The sequence below is a fragment of the Microtus oregoni genome, unplaced genomic scaffold, assembly GCF_018167655.1.
Source record: "Microtus oregoni isolate MIOR12 unplaced genomic scaffold, Mior012 000010F_ref0000083, whole genome shotgun sequence".
In the NCBI taxonomy this organism is placed as follows: Eukaryota; Metazoa; Chordata; class Mammalia; order Rodentia; family Cricetidae; genus Microtus; species Microtus oregoni.
Genome location: NW_024543069.1, coordinates 4,722,077 through 4,734,550, shown reverse-complemented (window position 1 = coordinate 4,734,550; position 12,474 = coordinate 4,722,077). Strand labels below are relative to the sequence as shown.

At 39.1% G+C, this 12,474-nt stretch overlaps 1 protein-coding gene across 1 annotated transcript in view; it reads left to right on the top strand.

The window, feature by feature from the left end:
• Pdgfc (platelet derived growth factor C) overlaps nucleotides 1–12,474 on the top strand; it is a 144,187-nt gene that overhangs the window by 95,881 nt on the left and 35,832 nt on the right. The window contains exon 3 of the mRNA XM_041659217.1: nucleotides 11,369–11,549. Within this exon, the coding sequence (XP_041515151.1) occupies nucleotides 11,369–11,549 (181 nt within the window). The remainder of the gene's footprint in view (nucleotides 1–11,368; nucleotides 11,550–12,474) is intronic.

Below are 12,474 nucleotides of genomic sequence, written 5' to 3'. Positions count from 1 at the left end.
TAAGTATTTGACCTATGACAGGGCCATTATTGCTGGGATCACTGTCCCAAAAGATGCGGTCATGTTTACCATCTGGTGAAATATGCTGTCTCGCCCAGGTTGAGGCTCATAGTGACTAAAGCCTGAAACAGCCCACAATGACTCAGTTGCCCAGATGCCCTCAAGGAGACTGGAGGGCTGTCTGCAAAGTTTCGTAGGTTTTCTGACTGAAGTCAGCAGGACAAGAGTAAGCAGAAGTGTGTGCCTTACTCTTGGGTCAAAGGAAGACCTGCAGTTCTCAGACCAGCCTAATTGGGCCTTTTTATGCTCACATTGTAGTGGTAAACAACCAAAGGAACAGGAGTCAGGAAGATAATGGCCAAGACTGTCTTCACAATTGTCTTTGATCTCTTCTCTTTTTAAGACCAAAGTATAGTTTTCATATTTTAAGCTCTCGTTTAAATAAAAATACAAACAATTTAACCATTGAAATTAGAGTACATAAATTGTTAGGAATACCCATTTCATTGTCCCTCAGCCTTTCCTGTGTGTATGATAATTAGCGCAGCTTTTCATATTTGTATCTGAAATAACAATTTTATTCTATACAAATCACTGATGTGTTACTAATGGAAGGCTGTCCTACTGCAAAAGACTTTGAGACTAATAGTTATGACTTGCTAACATCATATGTATCAGAAGAACGAGATTCAGAAGTGAAATGCCTCATTGATTCTTGGTATGTAGAGAGGGAAATTTAGGTCCATGGAATACATAGGAAGAAAAAATGTACAAATATATGGATAGAAGTCATGAGATAATCACAAATTTATTTAAGAACTATGTAGTCTCTTCTACAGAGGAGAAAGATCTGAGTGAATTCAGCTGGAGCAAAAAAAGGAACTGCAGTGACCTGTGGGAGATGGTTTCAAACTGGGAGGTTTTCTGGCAATGTGGGGACCCGTGAAAGGCTGTGGCAGAACCTTTGGTTAACAGCACCTGGAAAGGGTAACTAAAACAGGAAGAAACAGAGAGTAAAGAGAAAGGAGTGTTTGAAATGGAGCAAGAAGAGAATAAAGTAAAACTTAGCAAATTATCCCTGCCTCGGGTCCTGCCTAGGAGGTGAATTAACCAAGCAGGCTCTAAGCCCGGTGTTTCTCATTTCCATTTTCTCTTCGTGGAAGAAGAAGTAATCGCCTTAGCAGGACTTAGAGTTCTGATCGCATTAGCTGACAACCTCGCTAGCCCCTTTGAGACAAAGCTTTCTGTTTTGTTTCCTTTCTTTGGAAATGAAAACATTTGATGAAAACACTATCCAATCATTTGTTTCAGTGAGAGACAGAATCCCACTTAGTCCATCAGCCACTTGTCCTAGTAAACAAGCCAAGAGGCAATCCCAGAAAATACACATCATAAAGACAAACAAACAGAAAACCTGTGCACTTCCTATGAGGTAGGATTATGATATTTTATTTATCTGCTTTCTGAGATTCAAACTTTTCACAGAAGAGTATCAGCCATTGTCTAATGTTAAGACTTGTGGTTCCAGAAAATATGCTGAGTGGGTGCACCCCAGTTCTCCTTGGCCAACTTCAGTCTCCCTTCAGCTGGTGAAGATGACCTATCTTTCCAAGTCAGTTTCATCATGTAAAACTTTCGGTGTTCATGTGTGAGTGCCTGCCTGTATGTATGTACACTATGTTTATGCTGTTGCCTGCAGTGCTTTTTGAGAATCTTCCATATTACCTCCTAAATTAACTGTGCTAGTTTTCCTACCTATCAGTGCTGTATAAATTTTCATATTGTACTCAAAATTATATCCAGGTACTTTGGTATAAATTCAGTATTTTATTTAGAGTCAATAATGTCCTCCCAGCTTATAATTGCATATGGAGCTTTGGGGCCTGTTATTCCATACTTTTCAAGTCTTTCATCAGTGGTTCTACGTCAGATTAAAGCAATTATCATCTTACAGATCTAGGATTTACTGGGTTAGGGAAATGGTCAGTGTGTAAAATAGTTTCAGCACAAGCATAACGATTCCAGTTCACATATCCCAGATTTCACATAGAAAGCCAGGTATCCCCAGTGCGGGGAGGCACAATCAGCAGGATCCCTGAAGCTTGTCACCAGGCAGTCCAGTTTCGAGGGTAAGCTCCAGTAGGGTTACACCTGCACATGCAAGCTGCACTCCTCCATGCCTACCCCCCAGGAAAGCAAAAGAAAGTATTCATTAAACAGTTTATTGTTAAATACCATGTACAGGTACTTTCTTTCATTTAATCCTCTTAAAACCTTTTCTGAGTTAATGACTAATATCTTTGTTTTGTTTTTTTTTTGTTTTTGTTTTTGTTTTGTTTTGTTTTACTTTTGGTTTTTCAGGACAGGGTTTTGCTGTAGTTTTAGAGCCTGTCCTGGAACTAGCTCTTGTAGACCAGGCTGGCCTCGAACTCACAGAGCTCTGCTTGCCTCTGCCTCCCGAGTACTGGGATTAAATAAAGACGTGTGCTACCACCACCTGGCTTAATATCTTTGTTTTGTAAAAGAGCCTCTGGAGTGTCCCAAAGGTACTTGTAGAGAATTAGTTATAGACAGTGGCGTTAAGGTACAATGATTCTTCACTGTGTTCTGCTTTACCAGAGACAGTGTGGTTCTCTAAAGCATGGGCTCTTGAGGCTGAAGGCCAGGCTTCTACCCCTGCCTTTCTCAGTGTGGCCTGCATGACTTTGATTTATCTCATGTCCTGTTTGTACCCCGTGCCGTGGCATATTTGGAGTAGCCAGATGAGTTTTGATTGGCGATGGAGCTAATATTTGTGAAGCACTGGTTGCTTGTATATCCTCACCATGTTTGCTGTGTTAGGGTAATTATTATTTTACACCAACACGTTACAAATCTTATCAAGATTTTGATTTAAAAAATAGGTTCATGACTTTTTTGTTATTCAGTAAAACCTTTTCTCAGACAGTTGATGTCCATTCATTCCTGGCTAATGCAGTACTTTGTATTTGACCATCTCCAATGCATTTTTCCCCAAGAAGTTTCCAAGTCATGAACAAAATGTATTGATCTTTGTATATCAGTCCTATCTGCAGTCCATTTACTGAATTATCTTATTCGTTCTTGATCCTTTTTAAAAGCTCAAAATTTAAAGTAAATTGGATTCCTGTCTTCCCTAACCCAGAGGAGCTTTTGTTAGATCTTCCCCAATATAAGTGATGTAGAACGGTTACCTCCACAGCTTACCTCGATCCTGCTGCCCTGCACCTGGGCTCTTAAGACTCCACTAACCCTCTCAAAACCTATCAGCTGGGAGTAGGGAAGGTTCTCCTGGTAAAACGCTTGAACAATGGTGAGGATCTGCTCAGTTACCAGAACTGATGTGAAAACTTCAAGTCTGACATATCCTTGTAATATTGGGGAAGGGAGTAACAGGCTACTCATGGTCTTGCTGGACAGAACGTCTACCAAAAACAGCAAACACGTGCTTCAGCAGGAGACCTCGACACAACAGTTAAAGTGGAGAAGCCATTGAGGAAGACATCATGATATCAACCTGATGGAGGAAGGTCATTGGCTAATAAAGGCACTGCCCTGGCCCATTTTATTGGTTAGAGGATAGGTGGGAGGAGTAAACAGAACAGGACGCTGGGAGGAAGAGGAAGTGAGGTCAGAGACTCGAAAGCTCTGCTCTCAGCAGCAGACGCCAGAGAGAGACACCATGCTGCGCTCCTGGGCAGACACACGCCATGAAGCAAGCCGCCAGGTTAGACATGCTGAACCTTTCCCGGTAAGACCGGTTCTCACAGATTATTAGAGATGGGTTGATCGGGATAACAGGATTAGCCAGTAAGGGCTAGGGCTAAAGGGCCAAGCAGTGATTAAAAGAATACAGTGTCTGTGTAATTATTTTGGGCATAAGCTAGCCGGGCAGGCGGCCTGGGGTGCTGAGAACGCAGCCGCGCCGCCCTTATTATTACATATGGCGCCCACGTGGACAACTGCTTCCACATAAAGCCTGAGACAGCTTGGGAAATAATTCTAGAACAAAATGAAAGCATTGTGCCTGGTTTCTTGGTAGCAGCAATTTCTCGGTTCTACTCTGCCTGCTAGAGGCAAGAAAGCACCTCATCTAAGAGAGGCTTCCTGACTCAGCTTCAGCTGCAAAGCCTGCAGCTCATTAAGAGGTCCTGCCACGAAACACTTAAACGGTGTTGAAGAAAAGCTGAACACATGCTTTTCAGTTTTCAGCCGTAGCAGGAAAAAAGCTGTGCCATTTAAAAATGCCGGCTTTCTGGGCTGTCCTGCCAGGACAAACTGACTCTTTTATGCAGGCGGTCCCTGAGGTTTGCAAACACAGGCTGCTGAAGCTAGCTTGCTGGCTACAGCCAGTACCTCAGCCATGAGGCTGGAAAGCTAAGGAATGGGCTGGATCCAGCCGATAAAGCCACGCCTTTAATCCTACCCATATTGCTTGGTAAATTAAAGACTCGTGTGGCCAGAAAAAGAGAGATATACAGTAAAGAGAGAATCAAAGACAAAGAAAATTTCTAAATGGTTTACTGTGTGTTAAAAATATATACAGACTAAAAGTTAAAGTTCTTAAAGTAAAAAACATAAAAAAAGGAAGAGAGTTGTTGTGTGTGGTAGCACATGCCTTTAATCCCAGTGCCTAGAAGGCAGAGACAAAGAGATCTCTGTGAGTTCAAGGTGTAGTAGTGTACACCTTTAATCCTGAATGCCTGGGAGGCAGAGACAGGCGGATCTCTGAGAGTTCAAAGACAGCCTGGTCTACAGAGTTACTTCAGGTCAAAGATACAGAGAACCTGTCTCAAAAAGCAAAGAGTTAAAAGTAAAAATAAACAAAATAGAGGTTAAAACAAAGCTGTACAAAGATGGAAAATACACAGAGAATCTTGATACTGTATGCTATTATGCTCTCTTTGAATTATTTAAATGCTGAGGAAGGAGCAACAGTTGCTAAAAGATATTTATTTATAAATGCTGCTGAACTAATCCAACATAGATATTTTGAATTTGAATCTAAGGATATGATACTTTGGAAAGGAGTTTCTTATTTTGTTTTCACAGAGGATGAGACGCTGTTCATTTCTTCTATTCCAATTTGGTATGATGGACCACGTCCTCCTGAAGGGTTGGTGTGAACACCTTCAGAAAATTGCTTCGCTCAATTGCCAACTAAGATGAAACTAGCACACAGGTTATACCGTGAAAGACCTAATTAACGACGCCCCCATTCAGCAGGAAGCAGTTTGGAGAGAAAAAACTGTGCCCATATTCCCAAATATGTTTTATAAACGTTCTTTTACATTTTAAGGGGGAATATGATATAGATATGAATAATTTACATTAGTATAGATTTTGCTTTATTGATAGAGATTTAAGGTCAATTTTGTTATATGTTTAAGTGTTTCTGATTTTGATTAAGGTATTGTGATTGTGTAGTTCATTTAAATATGTACTGTATAATTAAGAAATATAGGTTGTTAATGGATAATCATCGATAATAGTAAAGCTTGTAGTCATGTTATTTAGATTTTCTAGATATATAGAGATATATTTTAGATAGACATTCTTCATGTCTTTCAAAGATTACAAAGTAGGACATTTAATGTTTTAATAACTGAGGACTTTTCATGTCAATGAGACACTCTGCTCCTGGCAGCACCAATCTACTTCAAGAGGAAGATGGGCATCGAAGAGGCACCTGATGGAGTTTGATAGCCATTTGGGCAAGAAACTGCTCTTGCCTGGACTATTGCATAAACTGGACACCGAGAACCCGCAGAGAGAGGACTACTGAACTTGCCTAAAGGTGAGATGATCTTTCGGGGTTCCTGATTCATGAAAGAGTCTGCGAGACATTCTTCAGGACAAGCAGATAGTGACTGCCTTTGGAATTTCCTGCTTGATGAAAATGTCTGCTGGATACTACGGGCCTGAAGGCTGAAGATGGATGCCCCAACAGTACAAAAGAACTTTGGGTGACTGTCCAGGCAGCGAGATGTCTTTGTCATTTCTAGAGTTTGAAGTTTCTTAGTTCTTATTTACTTAGGTAATATTATATCTTTCTGGAGTCTTTGATGGAGTTAAGAATAGTTAGTTATAGTTATAGTTTTCCTTAGTTATGATAAAGATTATTGTAACTTTTACTTGATAACTGTTTTGTTATATGTAATTTTGCTATGTTAAAGTTAAAGCCTTTTTTTTTTTGTTTCAACCGAAAAAGGGGAAATGATGGAGGAAGGTCATTGGCTAATAAAGGCACTGCCCTGGCCCATTTTATTGGTTAGAGGATAGGTGGGAGGAGTAAACAGAACAGGACGCTGGGAGGAAGAGGAAGTGAGGTCAGAGACTCGAAAGCTCTGCTCTCAGCAGCAGACGCCAGAGAGAGACACCATGCTGCGCTCCTGGGCAGACACACGCCATGAAGCAAGCCGCCAGGTTAGACATGCTGAACCTTTCCCGGTAAGACCGGTTCTCACAGATTATTAGAGATGGGTTGATCGGGATAACAGGATTAGCCAGTAAGGGCTAGGGCTAAAGGGCCAAGCAGTGATTAAAAGAATACAGTGTCTGTGTAATTATTTTGGGCATAAGCTAGCCGGGCAGGCGGCCTGGGGTGCTGAGAACGCAGCCGCGCCGCCCTTATTATTACATCAACCTCTATCCTCCTTAGTTGAGCTCCAGGACAGTGAGACCCCATTACAAAGGAGGTGGGCAGCATTCCTGGGGATCTCGCTGAAGTTTTCCTCCGGCCTCATACATGTGTGCAACACACAAATGTGTACACACCCACATGCAAATCTATAAGCAACCAAGGACTTTTATTTTCTTTGCTATTATCACAAAATTTTTGCTTCTTCTATTTCAAACTTGTCTGTAACCTCTTCTCTGAATCCCCAGAAGAGTAACGAGAGCACCTCAGTGTGTTCTGCTGTGGGGATGAAGCTCGCTTCATGGCATGTGATGTATGCTGTCAGTTTCTGTTAGGAAATTTTCACCCAGATTTGAAAGTTTTCTGCTATTATTATTAATAAGCAGTTAATTGAGCCATATTGGTGACTTCCTTACTCCTATGATAATATTGGTGTTACTTTTAGAAACATTTTTTGTGGAGTAGTTCCATATTCATTTTATTTATGGATAAAGCTCATACTAGGCCAATTATTCTAATCATGTAATCTACTGATGATTGATAGACAAGGAATTTTTTGCAATTGCCTATGTGAGTGAAATTGGCCATACTTCTGAATGCTAACTATTACTATTACCATTTCATAGAATTAAATGCAAAGTTTAGGTTAGGGGTTTTTGCTAGTAACTGAGAAAATTACCATTTCTAATGTTTTGAAATTATTTATAAGAAATTGGGATTATATATTTGTTTAAATTTAATAGAGGTCTCATAAAACTCCATTTTATTTCATCTTTTCTACTGATAAATCTTGACTAATTTTTAAATTTCTCTGAGTTGTTATTTACTTTAACTATGTCTTTACTAAGTTGATCATATTTTAGTCATCAATTTCATAAAATTTTTCAAATATATTTAATTAACAATTGCATTAAACTCTAATTTTTAAGTACATTCCTAAGTGTAGTTATATCTTCTACCTAGTTAGTAGCTGTGTTTATTGTCATTTTTTTATTATCCTCATTTTTCTGCCAATTTTTTATTTAATTATGAATATTAATTTCCTGTTTGATTATACCTCTTAACAGATTTTGTTACCAGTGTATTGCTTTTTGACTTTTTCTCTTATTCTTAATAATTTTTAGTTTTATAGATAGAATTGGTGACTTATACAATTACATTGTTTTTATTTTATTTAGTAATAAGATTAATTTAAAATCACACTATTGCAATTTGAACCACTTCTCATAGGGTGAGCTCTCTTGTTCTCGTGAGAATCTCCCCGTCATTCATTGTTAGTCCTGGAAAGTGTGATTATGTGTTTTCCTTCGACAGTCTACATTGTTCCAAATTCTCTGCAAAGAATTCAGAGTTGTTGATAACAAACTTTATAAAGTTAGCTGTAATAAATATCTAAACTGGCAAGGTGCATGTTCAGCTGCATTTATTATAGCTCTGTTTTCCAGCCCTTAAACAAGACTTCATGTTCAGATTTTGTGTAGAAACCTACAATTTCTCTGTTGTTAAGAGTCTGAATAAAATAAATTTAATTATAGAGATATATTTTAAATACAGTGAGTAGTATCTTAGTTTCTTCTTCTCCTCTTCCTCCTCCTCTTCCTCCTCCTTCTCTTCCTCCTCCTCCTCCTCCTCTTCTTCCTCCTCTTCATCCTCCTCCTCCTCTCTTTCTTCTCCTCCTTTGCCTCCTCTTCTTCCTCCTCCTCTTCCTCCTCCTCCACCTCTTCCTTCTCCTCCTTCTTCTTCTGTTTTTTTCTTTAATTTTTTTGTTGTTGATTTTATCAATACAGGGTTTCTCTGTGTAATCACCATGAAACTCGCTCCATAGACCAGGCTGGTCATGAACTCACAGACTGGTCAAGAAGCTGCTTATGCTTCTTGAGAGCTGGGATTAAAAGCATGCACCACCATCACCCCCACAGGTCTTATTTTTTAAAACAGATTTTCAGTCTTTGTAATGCTCCAATCCTTTAATAGAGGTCCTCGTGGTTTGGTGACCCTAGCCATAAAATGTTTATTGCTACCTCATAATGATAAATTTGCTATTTTTTTATGAAATGTAATGGAGATATGTGTTCCCCTATTGTGGAAATGGTTGTTTGATCTCCAAATGGTTGCGACCCACAGACTGAAAAGAGCTGTTCTAAGACCTTGGAGTGTGGGATTGGGCTTCTGAAACTGAAGCTGTAACTTTACCATTAGTTACATTATAAGCTTAGTCAAATTACTTAACTTCTCTATATTTAATGACTCTAAAACTATGCGTAATCAGAACCTTTCCAGTTCGGTTTGCTAAGAGGATGTTGTGAGTTAGTGTTCAGAAGCACCTAAAAAAAGTGCCTGACACATTATAATCACCTAGTAAGTCTGATAATTACTTCAAAGCATTTTCAGTATTAATTAGAGTCTAGAAGAATATCTGGGGTTTGAATAGGAATCTGAAGATTCTGTTAGTGTTTGGGAAGCAAGAGTGTAAGCCGATAAGCTCTGTGCAGTAATTGCCATCTTATTATTTTTATTGCCTATCCCAACCTGCTCCTGATCCAGCTGACGCTTGCAGAACCAGGATTTCTATAATCCACACTCACTTGGCGCCGTTTCTCACCACTGTCGGGCTCAATAATTCACTGGGCAGGTTTAATTGACAGGGTTTTAGTCGGTGTGAACTAGAGGCAGCCTGTTCTGCAGGCTTGGTTTATTTTTGTTGAAAGAAGCTGGGTGTCTGACAATGATGTTTACCAGTGAATTTATTTCTCTGGTGTACTCCTTACATTCTTTGGAGGAAGCAAAGAGCTCCCAACACCCTCACAGATGCTACATTCCCACAGGAGAACAAAAATTTTGTCTACGACATTAGACTTGTTTGTTAAACATAAAAGGGCAAAAATCCTCCCTGGGTCTCAGGAGAAAGGCGGAGAGAGGGAGTGGTCATTGCAGCCAGTTCTCCCCGCGTGCCCCTCATCATGTTGCCCTGAGAATGGGATGTTTGATAGGCTTGTAAAGTAGGCTTCGTAAATCCTTTAAATAGTGCCACGGGCAATCGTTCACCTTGAAAATTAATACTTGGAAGTGTATTGTAAGGATTACTGTGTCCCCAATATGGTCACCTGAGTATATAGAAATGGCTTGCTTTAAATTTTCCATTCTTTCACTATGACCTATGTCTTGGGGTTTCTATTCCTGTGATGAAACACCATGACCAAAAAGCAAGTTTGGGAGGAAAGGGTTTATTAGGCTTATCGTTCAGTATTGCTGCTCATCCCTGAAAGAAATCAGGACAGGAACACAAACAAGGCAGATCCTGGAAGCAGGAGCTGATGCAGAGGCCATGGAGGTGAGTTGCTTACTGGCTTGCTTCCCCTGGCTTGCTCAGTCCATCTTCTTATAGAACCCAGAACCAGCACAGGCTGGGCCCTCCCACACTGATCACTAAATGAGAAAATGCCTGACACCTGGATCTCATGAAGCATCTCCTAAACTGAGTCTCCTATTGCTGATGAATCTATCTTGTAACAAGTTGACATACAAAATCAGACAGCATGACCTACATATATGTTTTTTTTTCTCATGTGTTTCCCTCTTTTCCTTCATGATATTTTGACCTATGTTAATAAACACTAGCCAAACTGCTTCTCTTATGAATCCATGTTCTTTCGAAGGTAGCTGGTCAGGGTAAACAAAGTAAGAAAATCATTAGAGAAAAATAACTGAAATTAAATGTTTTCTGCTTTTTCATTTAAAAAATGTCTTAGTTCCTAAGATTATGGGAGAAAATAAAGCTAAAGAATGTGGATACATTACTTAAGGGGAAGATTCATAACTATTGTTGACCAATATGTTGTATTTTTATTAACTTTTTCCTTTAAATCAGATACTGTATGAAATGTTGATTTTGATTCTATCTAGTGTATTTATAGTACATTGTATTTTAAAATCTATCAATCATTTTTCAAACATGTCAGACTTTTATCTCATTAAAAGTTTTGTAACTTTCTCTTTATTATCTTATAATTCAACCAGGGAAGTCATTATTTATTTATATGTGCAATTATTTAAAAACTGCTCTATATGCTAGGGAAAGCATAGGATGTATTCCTCAATCAGTAGAGCATTTTCTTAGCAAGTCTTAGATGTAATGGCAAGAAGCAAAAGAGAAAGCTAAAGTAATAGCAAAGTGATTTTATAAGAGCATAAATGTGTGCTAGTGCCTAAGTGTTATCAAATACCCTAAAAATAAAAATAGCTCATCAGTAGTTTGCTTCTTCTTGATAAGTATTAACAGAATTCCCAGAATTCGCTTGGTGTTAAGCTTTTCTTAATTAGTAACTGTTGGTAATGTTCTAAGAAAAACACATCTTCCCCAGCTAGGAAAAATGAACAGTAATGATGGAAATTAAGATAGAAACTAGAATAATTCTTAATCCTTAGATTGAATGTCATATAATTTTTCTCTGTACAAAATATTTAAGTTTTAAACGTCTGACCAACCTTGGGTTTGTTAATAGCAAATTTGAAGGCTTTAGAAAAAAGTCTCATGTTTTCCCAATTGGGTCTTCACGCCTTGTTCTCTGTAACTTTTGCATCCAATGAGCTCTCCACTCAAGCACACTTGGGAGCAACTCACTTGTCTGCTTCTTAGATGTTCTTTGCACATACAAAATTTCCATTGCCTAGTTAAGCAGTGATGTCTCTGGCCCCTTTGCTTCCTCACAGGTATGATTTTGTAGAAATTGAGGAGCCCAGTGATGGAAGTATTTTAGGATGCTGGTGTGGTTCTGGGACTGTGCCAGGAAAGCAGACTTCTAAAGGAAATCAAATCCGGATAAGATTCGTATCCGATGAGTACTTTCCTTCCGAACCCGGATTCTGCATCCACTACAGCATCGTCACTCCAGTAAGTACAACTTTGAGATCATCCTTACTTGATGAGTCAGCTATTTTTAAATTTGAATTCCTCTTTATAAAGATAAGAACGAGAACACCAAACATCAGAAACCATTCTCTAGCTTGGATTATTTTTACCCCCAAAGTCTCTTTTTAATCGTCACAATCAACTTAAGCGTTTTCTCTGCAGATGACTAGAAATATTAAGTGCCTTACCAATGTGGTGAATAAAATATGAAATTTTTATTGTTATAGGAAGATCGCAGACTAGGGAGTTGGCTCAGTTGAAAAAGTGTATACCCTGAATAAATGAGCCTCTGACTTCAATCCCCAGAATTCACTTTTAAAAAGCCAAGCATGGCTGCTTATAATCAGCCCTGGGGAAGCAGTGAAAAACATATGCCTGGCATTCTCTGGTCACCAGACTAGCCTAGGTAGTGAGATCCTGCCCAGTGAGAGATCCTGCCTCAAAAATTTCAGGTCCCGTCTTTTCACTTTGATTCATTATTTGAAATTTTCAAGTGACTTGTCCACACTGCAACCGAGAGACTAGGTCAAGTTTGTGTCAATATTTCCATCATGAAATTCATATCCAATGCATTTTTTAAATGGCATTGAGTCTGATAACTTATGTATGCAGCGTTTGTATTCTGTCCTCAGTTCCTCTAGCATCTCTCACCCAGGAAGCCCTCCTCTGGACACTAAACTGACCTGACCGGGCTGTAGGAGGTGGGACGATGTGAGAAGATGAAGATGTTATAGTTACTCTGATCGTCTTTAGGGAAACAGCAGACTATGGGCTGAAAGGAACAAGAGAATGGGAAGCTCGGGTCCTACATTTCCTAAGAAGTGTGATTTGGTGATTTAGAAAATTGCTTTTATTTTTTCTCCAAATTTCAAAAACTTTGACTCATTTGTGTTTGCATTTACTTCGA